Here is an 11,841-nt window from a genome sequence, read left to right as displayed (position 1 = left end):
TGAATTATTTCCATGCAAATTATCACCAGACTTAAAGCAGTTTTATAAAGGAATCATGTTTTCCCAGTTTTATTTTAAAAGTCCTTTCAAACATCTTTCCATTTTCCTCCATGCTTTGCCATCTAATGAATTACATTTAAAAATGTATTTTATGGAAATGACATTTATATGGAAAGGAAAGCAGTTTGCCTAAGTTTTCTTTTTTATGTCCTCTATTTCCAAAGTAACCAATCACTAAGTGCTTAAAAAAAAGAGCTGCTCTTAGTTTATTTTGCTGGCAGATGGATAGGTAGGTGCCTCTACATAGAGGCAGGGTTTGTGATTCTAAGTGAACTGGAGGTTAATGTTACCTTAAGAATCGTTTCCCTCTGATGAAAAGGGGCAGAGAAAATGTAGCACTTACCCAGAAAGAGTGGCCAGAGAAGCTTCCAGTCAGGGAGTCTGAATCCCATCACCCACCACCCCAGCCCTCCCTCCCATGCAGGCCCAGTGATTCCTAAGTCGTTGCTACCATTTGCCACCCATTGAAATAGAACTTCAAAGGGGAAATGAGACAGGATGGCAACTCCTTTTAAACTGAAGGAGTAGAGCAGATAGAGTTCCCTGTAGTTGGGTGACTGAGTTCTCAGCCAGAGGGCAATCGGCAAAAGGATTATTCTGTGGCGGAGAGCTGTCTCTCCCCTTTTCATCACCTCCCCTTCTGCTGGCCTAGGCCAAGTGCAAAGGAAAAACTGCATGAGGACGCCGCCGAAGATCCCAATGGGGATGATCAGAGGAGGATGTGATCTCTCTCAGGCCCCTCACCACGGTACAATCTAAGTAAAAACATCATGTTTGCCTTTTCCCATGTCATCCTTTTCTCATGTCTCATTTCCTTGAATGTCCTCTTTTCAACTACTAGGACCTTCTCTAATCTGCATGGTTTCACGAATATTAGCGAGACAAGCATGGGAATTCCTATGTTGCATGACTTGTTGGGCCTAAAGAATGTCAGTGAGGTCTATTAATTCACCAGCATTCTCTTTGATGCTCTTATTACACTGAATCACAGTTTCAGGCCATCTTGTATTTCTACTTTAGGAACGTATAACATGGAGGGAAATGTTCTGCTCTGTGTCCTAGGGGCCCGGTTGCTGGAGCCCTGCTCCGCAGTCTTGACAGCCTGTTCAGGACCGCCCCAAAGGCCAGTTCCAGTGAATGTCTCCTCACCAGCAACCTGATATTCAGGCCAGATGCAGCTCAGGAGAGAGGTTTCAGTAATCACTACCTGTGGCTGGGAAAATGCCCCCAGTGGGTTCTGATCAGAGAGCTTGTGAGCGCTACTGAAGATGGAGCGTGGGTAGAGAGCCCCTTTCAGTGAGCACTACTTGGAGAAGGTATCTAGCGGAGAAGGCACTGCTGTGCTTTCTGTTTCCACTGCATACTCAATGGCATCTTCTGAAAAGCGAACTGGAACTTAATGAATTTTATTCACGCTTGTATATTACAGCGATCCATGCCAACGGAACATGGATTTAAAAAATCCACAGAGAAGTCCAAAGTTAATTTTAGCTATTGCTTCAATGTGCAAACCTCTGGCCAGCTCTTACATGTCTTGGTTCAGTTGGGTGTGAAGAACTTCAGAGCAGTGAAGGCTAATTAAATACTGCAATGAATTAAGAGAAGCAGTTATAACTTCCTCTTGGAGAGAATGGACATCAGCGCCTGACTGACTGGTCTGTAGGTAATGGCATCTGACGAAGGGCCTGGATAATGTCCTATGATGGCTCCTTGGAGACCTGAGGCTCTGTGATTTCTACGGTGGGCCAGTCTTTGCTGCCCTGACTCTTCTCTTCCTTCATCATCTATTGGGGAGGAGGAATTAAGCCCAAACTTAATCAGAAGTGGACAGGCAGTCACAGCAGCAGATCATGGTGCAGTCTCAGCACCTGGCTGCCTGGGTTGGCACCTGGGCTCTGCCACTGACAGGCTAGGTGACTGGGCATATTATTTCTGCTCTGTGAGCCTCATAATAATAAATATCACATGGAATTGTTGTGAGACTTCAATGAGTCAACCTGTATGTAAAGCCCTCAGACTATGCCTGGTATATGAAAAACAGTTAACATTAGCTATTACTATTGTTATCACATCTAGTGCAGCACAAGCATGTAGTGCCTTCCACCTGAGCAAAAACAGTAATGGGCCCTTGTAATGATCATGATATCCTTCCCAGCTCACCAACATGATCGGAAGAGGGGGAGGGCAACTTTGTTAAGCCATGCTCTGAGTGAAGTTCCTTAACTGCCCCCAACTCTTGACACTATTAGTGAAGATAAATTACATTTGCCTCTTATGTTACAATGAAGCTCAAGATTTGAACTAATATTTTTATGCTTTAACAATCTACAAGGGCAACTTGGGCATAACACAAAATATTTCTTTCAGAAATACACAAGTAATTTTGACATCATGAGAAAACTTAATTGTGTAATAATTTTTTTGCCCTGTGGTAGCTTTGGTTTCTTAGCCTAGTTATTAAAATATAAAAATAACCAATATTTTGAAGACACTTTTAAACCAATGACTTTGCTGTCTTGAGAGTCTAGAATTTAGAAGTAATGGTAATTCTTTTCCAAAAAAGAGTAGATGGGTATCAGAATGAATGGTGTATGGAATAGTGCTTTCTCTACCATCTCTGTTTCTGACTCCATGAAGGCTAAAAGGTAAGCCCTGGGCTGCTGCGGGCCACAGTTGATTTTCTCATTTGTAAAATAGAAGAAAGATGCCTGACTTCTCATCTCCAGGCTCGATGTGAGAGTAGCGGAGTTAACAGGTTTCACAGTGTAGCAAATACATTGGAAAAATGAAAAGTCATATATATATAATATACATTATATATATACATACACACACAGCATAAAGTAATATTACTTTCTGACATCAGATCATACTACTATAAATTATTTTATTCTCCTAGAGAAAAACTAAGACATTTACTTTCCTTTTACGAAACAACACAGCGACCTTGTAGTAAACAGACATCTTTAATGTTTATTTCTTCTTCCTCATCACCTTTAGCTTTGCCCACGCACAGACCCCTCCCCCTGTCCCAACACTAACGTGTCCCAGTCATGAGCACAGAGACTGAGAAAAATATTTGAGGTATCAGAGAGTCCATGGAACATTCCTTTCCCTTGTGGTGATTCCTACTTCTTCATGGAGACAGTTGGGGTCTCTTGCCTTCTTTCATCCAGGGGAGGAAAGAGCGAGGGACAGAATTTGTGGAAGAGAAGGCAGAGAAGGGTTTCTTCTTTCATTGTAAAATGTTCCTTGTAAAAAATGATATACATACACACACATATAAAACATAGCCAGTGCAATTGCAATCGCTGTGCCAAACACTGGGAAGTGCCACCTTGGTCGATGTATTTCTGGAGTTTTAAACAGTTGTCCTACAACAGCTGCATTTCAGTAAGACTTGGGCAGGTGGCTCCAGATGAGCCACTTGCCACTCACATTCAGGCTGAGGCTTCCACGTTCACAATCCCAAGGAAGAAATGTGTCTTTGTGCCTGGAGTCTGGGTTGCAGGGAGGGAGTGGGCAGGAAGGGAGCTGGAGGCTGCCGAGGTGAGGAAGAAGGATTGGCTTCTTTTTACTTCTCTACCACAGTCTTCAATGCAAATACAAGTTCATTTGAAATCTGAGGATATTGACATCAGTAGTGCTATGATCACACTACTTAATGAAATGATTCACATCAGCATAAAAATATTCACACCAGAAGTCCTGTTTTTTTTTTTTCCTTTCCCTCCTTCCAAGAAAACGTATGATATCATATCACCTAAGTGATCTCACCACAGGTATTTCCAGTGATTTGCCCAAAAGTCATTAAACACAATTGAGAGTCTTCAGAGCTGCTCCTTTGGCAGAAGGAATAATAGTTAGATGAGATTTCTGAGACGTGTGTTTTGGTTTTTCCAGCACACGGAGAAGTTCGAAGTCTCTGCCTTTCCCCATGTCCTCATCCTTGCAGTGAGAGGCACAGATGCTGAGCCTTCTGGCTGGTCAGAAGGGAAAGGGAAGGGGAACCCTGGGTCAGCAGGTCAGCTCAGGAGGGATGCACCACAGAGGGAATAACGACGAGCTGCAAACCAAGATCAGAAGCCATTACAAACCCACTCCATTCAGCTGAGTGTCAGCAAGGGTGCTAGGCAGAGACCTACAGGGAAGAAGGTGGGCTGTCTAAAACCAGTACAGATCCTTGCTTTTGTCCTGAGGCTGCAAACCTGAAAAGCAGAGAGAAAATAAGAGAGAGAGAGGGAGAAGAGAAAGAGAAGGGAGAGAAGGGAGTGGGGGAGGGGAGGGACAAGGTATTTAAGGAAAGAGAAAGAAAGACAAACACCACTGTTTTATTGTGAAAGTCACACACATAATTCATCTAAAGGGCATGAATGAAAGTAAAAGCAAAGCCAACAGAATGTTAAATCTTCACCTGAAGGAAGGGGGAGTGGGCAAAACTACAAGCCAATGATTGTATTTATAACTTTCTTTTTCATTTGTCCTAAAACTAAAGAAAGAAAATGTAAACCCTTGTTTGAATGTACCTTTCAAATTCAACTCTTTAAAACAGAGGCTTAATATTATCCTTTAAATCACATTCTTGTTAAGTTTTATACTTTTAAGAGGTCTGTGTAATATGGCAATTATGTTGCTATCAGAGTCATATTTTTCCTTCCTTATAACTGTCACTAGGTGACAAGACCCCCCTGCCCCCCAACACACAGACGCTGCGGAGGATTTTAAACTGCGCTCTCTGCAGGAACTCTAGACCAGCACTGTCCAATAGAAACACATGGGAGCCACAGGCATAATTCTAAATTTTCTACCACGTTGAAAAGAAGCAAAAGAAACAAGTAAAACTTGGTGATGTATTTTACTTAAACTAATATAGTCAATATGCAATGTGTTTAAAATAATTCAACATGGACTCAATATAAACATATGAAGTAAATTTTACTTTCCTTTTTTGCACAAAGTTTTGAAATCCAATGTGTATCATACACTTAAAGCACATCCCAGTTCGGCCTAGACACAATTTAAGTGCTCAACAGATACATGTAGCCAGTGGCTACAGAATTGAACAGCGTGGAGCTAGAACCTTTCCAACAAATTTTATTAAAAAAAAAAAAATCCCCTGTAATATTTACGCACTACGGTAGGGCAGGGTCCTACGTTCTCATTCTGCTCCTACCCGTGCATGGCCCAGGTCATCTGTCTCCTGAAACACAACCCCTCCATTCAGACCTTCAGGCCACAGTGTCACTGGGGTCTCCAAAGAGAACTAAAGTGGGTCCAGGGCTCAGCCCAGGGTGGAGCACAGGGCAAGAGGGACCTGGGTCGGCCAAGCTCGCTTTCCGGCTTACCTGAGTCCACGCTGAGGCCCAGACCCTGGGACACGTCTCCAGCGGGGCTAGCGAAGGGTCCACCGGGAGCGGCCCACGCGGTGCCGGCTGCCTCGCCCTTGGCCGAGAGCTCGCAGGGGGGGCTGCCTGGCGCGGGTGCCGGGGCGAGCGCGAGGCGGGCTGGTCGCCCAGAGGCAGAGGGCATCAACAGCGGGCCGTAGCGCGGATCGAAATGCGGCGCGTAGACCTCGTGCACTGCCGCGGGCCGCGGGTAGGCTGTGGCCTGGGCGCCGAGGGCGCCGCCCAGCGCGTAGGGATGGTGCGGATGCGGGTGCGCCTGGTGCGGGTGCGGGTGCGCGTGGTGTGGGTGCGCGTGGTGCCAGGGTTCCGGGGCGCTCTGGTGCAGGTGGCCGTGCAGAGCTGCGGGCGAGTAGGGGTCGGCGGCGGCGAAGGGCAGCTCCGAGTGCGCGGCGGCCAAAGGGCTGCCCAGCGGCGGGGGCACAGGCGCCTGGTACGCGCTATTCCAGAAGGAGGCAGGGAAGCTGCGTTGGCTCATCGGGAAGGAGCCATCTGCAGGTCGAAGAGCCGGAGGGGAGGAAAGGAAAAGAGGAGCTTGTCACCTCCAAGAAAAGCGAGTGCGGACCCTGTAAGGCCACTTCGGGAGAGCTGAAAGCGCAGGCCCGTCCAAGGGCGGAAAAAGCAGAGGCTGGGGGCGAATTGGCAGCCCCATCTTTGAGAAGGTGCCTTTCTAAGGGGGCTAAGGCCTGTGAATTCAAGGTAAGGGCACCGCAAAATGCAGGAATCCTTTAGAGTGGAGGTCCGCTTCCTCGGATTTTGCAGAAGTGTCCAGTGCGCAAACCCAGGAAATGGCGGGGAGACGCAGAGCGGAGACACCTCCTCCCCAAGCCCCAGTTTTGAGACACAGGGAGTTTCACCTGAGTCCACCTGAGCTACCACCAAGGCCACAGGAGAGACAAGGCCTCGCCTTTGCAATCCGCAGCCTCTCAAGCTAAAGATACCACTTCCCACTCTTGGTAGACCGCCTAGCGTTCTCACTAACCCCTCTCGCGTTTCAGCCTCCCTTGCTCTACAAAATGTGTCTCTGATAGACTAGAAGTCCATCAACATATTTCGAAGTCTTGCTATTATTAGCCTCCTTTCTAGAAACCTTCTTTCAAATATTTTTTTCAAGAACTTCAGCAAAATAGTGAAACTAGACACACTAAAAGGGTAGCGGTAATCTCTGCACAAAGGGACATGAACTTTCTGCATCAAAGTATGGATGCCACACTAATAATAACATCACCACCACCACCACCACCACCACCACCACCACCACCGGTATCACTGTTGACCCCTAGAGTCTGGAAGCATCTGGAAGAGAACAGCATTTAGATCAAATGTGTTGCCTTTAGTAAGGAGGGAGAGCAAGAAATACATTTAATTTAAGGGGTCTCTATTGAGCACCTATGGGAAATGCATCTGTACATTTTAAAATTACTTTAAAAATGGCTTCTAAGCAATGAACAATCTTCCTATTAAAATATTTAGGCAACTGGAGAATAAAAAGAATGTCCTGCATTTAATTTCTTTTTTTGGGGTGGGGGGGGAGTTTGTCTAGGCAAAGCTTTTACAAACTGTGAAACTCATGAAAAAAAAAAAAGGAAGGGTAAGTGTTGCCATTTCCCCCAAAATGTAATATTTGTCTGTCTGTCTGTCTGTCTTTCTTTCTTTCCAATGAAGTCATTATTTTTCAGCTTGGTACACACCAAAAACTAAGCTTAGAAAGTTTACCAAATAGTTAACCCTCTCCTTGTCTTGGTAATAAAGGGAGGTTGAGATTTCAGAATAGAAGGGAAATTTAGTTGTCTTGTCCAAGAAATCATTGTCCCAGACCAGATAAAGCAGTGCTTTCTGGGAAGGGCAAAACAATAGAGAGGGGTGTGTTTGGGGAAAAACCCTAGGGGATGTTTTGGCTGTACCCATATTCTTATTTCTTTGTTACTTTACTTGCTTTTTGAAAGACATTTTCAGGATTCCCCAAGTAATTGAAACCTGACAAAAGGCACAGGGTGGGTCTTAAGAGACATTCTTCACCAGGTTGTGCTTGCAGTGGGACCTAGGACTTTTTCTTTTGGGCAAATTTGCAGAAACCGGGTAAGAGCCTTGTAAGTTCTTGTAGGTGAAGACCCTCCTCTCCACCCTGGCCTGGGAGAGTGTTGGAAACCTCACATTTCTACAGGGCATTTACATACATTTTTCTGTTTGTCTAACCACCATCTCCAGGGAGAGTTAAGAGGGCAAGTATTATTCTAATTTTAGAGAGGAGTAAATAGAGTGACCTCAAAGAGGTTAAGAGACTTGCCCAAGGTCATATTGTTGGAAGCTGTGGAGCTCACAGGCCAACCTAGGCCTCTCCATTCCAGGGCTCGTGTTTTTTTCTAGATCCCTGCTCTGCTGTTCTCTACCTTTTCAAGGTGAGAGCTTAACCCTGTGCCTATTACGCCTTTGATTTCCTTATGCTCCTTATGCCATTCCCAAATACCCCTCCTCACTTCCTCTCTGACACCTAGTAAGTATTCTTTTAGCTGCATCTCCTTGAGCCCCTTTAGGTGGACCCCAGGCTGAGAGGAATCTCTATCGGCCCTTGCCCGTGGAGCTCCATACTCACCCCTCCAGGGCCCGGAGCTCCTCGGTGCTTTGCTGCTTGTACAGCTTGGGGAATAGCTGCTAGGCTGGCTAAGGGCCCTGCTGAAGTGCTCATCCACCACGGAGCTGATGTCCCCCTGGAAATAGGTAAAGAGGACGCAGCGGGAGTTGATGTACTCCGCCTCTGGTGGGCGCTCTTTCTCCGGACTGCCTTCTTCCTCCTTTATACTGGCCGGAGTTTGGCTGGAAAAAGAGGAGCTGCCGCTGCCGCTGCTGTTACTGGGGCTGGCGTTGCATTCTTGGGCTTCCTGCATCTTGGAGTAATAAGCTAGTTTCTGCGCAAAGAGAGAAATAATACAGTAGTCAATTGCAAAAGAAATGGCAAATTGGGTTCAGACTACACTTCCTCATCTGACCCCTAAGGTATCCAGGAGAAAACTGACATTGGTGTCTAAGCCCAATACTTCTTATTGGGACTGCATAACCTGCCACTGAGCAAGGGTGGTCACTTAGAGGAAGATTGCCCTTCCTGGTGTCTCTGTCACCCTTGAATTGCTGCCAGGCCACAGGCAAATCTCTTGGAAGGTGTCAGGGTGAAGGTCACAGAAGACGCTTAAGCAACCAGGTTATGGGCTGAGTTTCACTGCAGACCCAGAGCTGGGCAGGTATACAGGGATGGGCAAAAGTAGATTTACATAATACAAATACATAAGACAATAATATAAAAAAGGAAAAGAAACAAAAAAAATAATAATAAGTCATGATACAAGAATAAACTCTGCGTTTCTCATACTCATAACTATAAAGCAACTTTGTCTACTCCTGTATGTATTTTTAAAAATCAACCTCCATGGGTAAAAGGCACCCGAGTCCAATTAGGGCCCGACTGTTCCCTGCCTGGTAATCCATGGCAGAAGCACAAGATGCAGGGTCACACATCCTCACGATGGAACATGAAAACATAGAAATCCACTCCACACAACCAGGCTGTAAACTAAGCAGTGTCGTGGAAGGCTTGAAATAGTTCCACTTAGGAAAGAATTGTGTGGGATAAAAAGGTGAGTGACATCCTGACATGGATCATTTTAATCAAGGCAAGTGGAGTTTGTTTGGTTGCCCATACACTGTCCATTTAAGAGTCTGTCTCAGTTTTCAAAGAGATCATCTTTGAGTAAAGAAAAACCAATGGGTTATGAGAATTTCCACCCTCACCGTTTCTGTGCACATCGAGGACACAAGTAACAAAAAGGAGCAGCAGAAGATCTTGGCCCCGAGGCTCAGTAAATGGTGACTTTCTGATAGTGATTTTAAAAAGCCCAGTGCAGTCGCTGAAAACATTTTCTTAGAAATGAGCAAAGGATTGAATGTAGTGTTAAAATAAAGCATTATGGCAGAGATGGTCTGACCATACAAAAATGAACAGAGATCTTAATGCAATAGATTGGGTCCAGGACCAGGGAGGAGAAAGGACCAAACTGACAGAAAGTAAACCCACCTCTCTCCTCTTCCCAGTTGTCCCAGCCTGAGAAGTTCATCTCAGACACTGAAGCCAAAGGAGTTATTTAGCAATTTTACTGCTTCTGCCCTCTTCCCACTTGGCTTACAATGAGGGACACTGGCGATTCCTAAAATTAACATCAACACTAAACAAAATCCTGGCTGGAAAGTGAAAAGAGGAAGGGGAGGGACCGAATAGATATTTTGAATTTGCAGGCAAAATTGTTGAAAGCATTGACTCGGAAGTTGGAGTGTCTTTCAATTTCCCCAAAGCAGGCCCTTACTTTCCATCCTGGTCCAGCCTCCTACAACCCCGAAGAAACTTCACACTTTTCCTGGACTATTGTCCTCAGTTTTCACTACATTAGCTGTGGAAACAGAAAGAACTGTTCACCAGAAGAGCCCAGAGAAAAGAAAAATAGGAATAATTCAACGAAACCCGAGTTTGCAGAACCGGGGTTAAGTGGTCTCATTGAAAGTGGTTTCGTTGATGCAGGGCAGCGCTATTCAGCTACTCCATCTCCTGAAAGGTAAGTGTTAGCTTTGAAGCTTGCCTCTGCCCAGTCAATTGTACCCCAGTCAATAATACTCCCCCAAACTGTGCAGAACAGAAATTAAAAAACCAATGCACTTCCTGCGATTCCATTTGTAACGGATTCTCTGGTTCTGATATTAATTGGCCTGATCGCCTGAGAATTGAAACAGAAAACAATTTTGCCATAGATAAGTTTGCAGGGATGCGAATGCGGGTCTTTGCATCTCAAACTGCAAGAGGCCGTTGCTTTTGTTGGGACCAGAGTTTGGTTTTCCACTCACGAGCTTTGCTCCCTTCTCCGTGCACCCTCACTGAGCTCCTGCTCGGACAGATCTGGAGTCCGACAGACACTAAGAAAACAATCCAACAGGTGCTATCCTCCTCTCATTATTCCCAGCAAAACCCGGACACGCATTAGCAAGGCTTAGTAGCTTTCCGAGAGAGCAAACTAAAGTGGTTAGCCCAATCTACAGGGTGGCAGCGCGGGCAAGCCCGGCATCCTGGCGGCGCCCGCCTCTGGTCGGACTCCGGGGACGGAGCGGAGGCGCCCTGGACCTCGGGGAACATGCAATGCTCGGAGAAGCCCGGGCGCGCCACCCGTCTCCGGGGTCCCAGCCTGGAGAAGGCACGTACCTGGTGATAGGGAGTGTAGGCGGCTGCGAAATAAGGCTGGTGAGGACCATAGACTTGGTACATAACATCCAGACAGCTCATGGCTCCCCTCAGCGGAGACGGTTTAGAGTTTTATCATAAACTCTAGGTCGGCGGAGCGCAGGGATGCTGCATGGGCGGTGCTTGGACCCCAGCTCCTGCGGCATCGGCGACAGAGCGAGGGGCAGCGCGCTCCGCGGCCGGGGATCCCGCTCGCACGCTCCACTTCCACCCTGCAGTTCCAGCCCTGACCGCGCTCCGGGACAGAAGCGCCAGGCTCCGGCTAGTGGGCATTTAAACCCCACGCGGGGCGGGCGTGCTGACGCCACTCCGAGGCAGCAGAGGGGAGGGGACGGGAGGGGAAGGTGGGGGGCGGGGACGGGGTGCAATAGAGAGCGAAGGACAGGGACCGCAGAGATGCAGGTGTGTTTCCCCGGGCTCCCCGGTGGTCGAGTGTCCAGCGAACTGCGCGACCCCGGGATTGAGCCTTGAGGCTTCGCACCTTGAGATGTAGGGATACCCCCAGGCTAAAGCAGGAGAACTAGGGACTGAGAGAAGGGGGAGAAGGAAACAAGAATTTTTACATTTGAAAGAGAAAGAAAGTTGATGTTTGGTGGGGAAAGGCCCTGCAGGACAGCTCCGGCCTCCCCCTGGAGAGGGCTGTGCGCACCCGCGGATGGCGCAGTAGGGCAGAGTCTCTGCTCTCCGCTCCTGGGTGACGAGCCAGGAGGGACCGGGCTATCCCCGGGAATCCCTTAGGAGATCCCGGTCTTCGCAGACAGGATGTCTAAGGAGCTCAGGAAATCCTCCAAGGCACGGAGGAGCTCCCTGCGCGGGAAACCGCAGTGACTAGAGCCCGGAACGGCAGCCCTGCCCCACCTCCTTTTGCCTGCTCGGAGCGGATCCGTCTGCCGCGGGTGTGCACACCGCAACTCCCCTCTCGGGGGCGGGTCCCTTCTGCCCCTCGGGGGGAGATCTCGCCCGGTTCTGTTTGCTACCACTGGAATCTACTCGATCCGCGTAGCTCACGCCCCGCCTCTGGCTCCTCCCGGTGCGAGCTGCTTTCGAGGAGTCCCGGAGGCCCTACCCAGCCCCCGACCCGACCCGCGTCTGCTCCAGCGGCGT

The 11,841-nt window shown here is 47.6% G+C and overlaps 1 protein-coding gene across 2 annotated transcripts; it reads right to left on the bottom strand.

The window, feature by feature from the left end:
• Positions 1–3,865: 3,865 nt before the first annotated feature.
• VGLL2 (vestigial like family member 2) lies at positions 3,866–10,943 on the bottom strand. 2 transcript variants are annotated; one of them, XM_053914272.1, is made up of 4 exons: positions 10,699–10,943; positions 8,056–8,368; positions 5,406–5,954; positions 3,866–4,126 (listed from the first exon to the last, which is right to left on the bottom strand). In XM_053914272.1, the coding sequence occupies exons 1-4, from the start codon at positions 10,777–10,779 to the stop codon at positions 4,086–4,088; spliced, it is 984 nt and encodes a 327-aa protein (XP_053770247.1). In that variant the 5' UTR covers positions 10,780–10,943; the 3' UTR covers positions 3,866–4,085. The 2 variants fall into 2 exon arrangements, with proteins under 2 accessions (XP_053770247.1, XP_053770246.1); XM_053914271.1 differs by lacking the exon at positions 3,866–4,126 and adding an exon at positions 4,167–4,268.
• Between the last annotated feature and the right edge of the window lie 898 nt (positions 10,944–11,841).

Source organism: Desmodus rotundus, chromosome 11 (genome assembly GCF_022682495.2).
Source record: "Desmodus rotundus isolate HL8 chromosome 11, HLdesRot8A.1, whole genome shotgun sequence".
Taxonomy (NCBI): Eukaryota; Metazoa; Chordata; class Mammalia; order Chiroptera; family Phyllostomidae; genus Desmodus; species Desmodus rotundus.
The sequence above is the reverse complement of the archived record's forward strand: the minus strand, read 5'-3'. Positions and strand labels throughout refer to the sequence as shown.

Excerpts from the sequence above, each read along its gene's own strand:
- VGLL2 (XM_053914271.1), bottom strand. The coding sequence starts at position 10,779 with ATGAGCTGTCTGGATGTTATGTACCAAGTCTATGGTCCTCACCAGCCT. Across the intron at positions 8,369-10,698 it reads CCTACACTCCCTATCACCAG|AAACTAGCTTATTACTCCAA; the intron begins GTACGTGCCTTC and ends CTCTTTGCGCAG. Across the intron at positions 5,955-8,055 it reads GAGCTCCGGGCCCTGGAGGG|ATGGCTCCTTCCCGATGAGC; the intron begins GTGAGTATGGAG and ends TTCGACCTGCAG.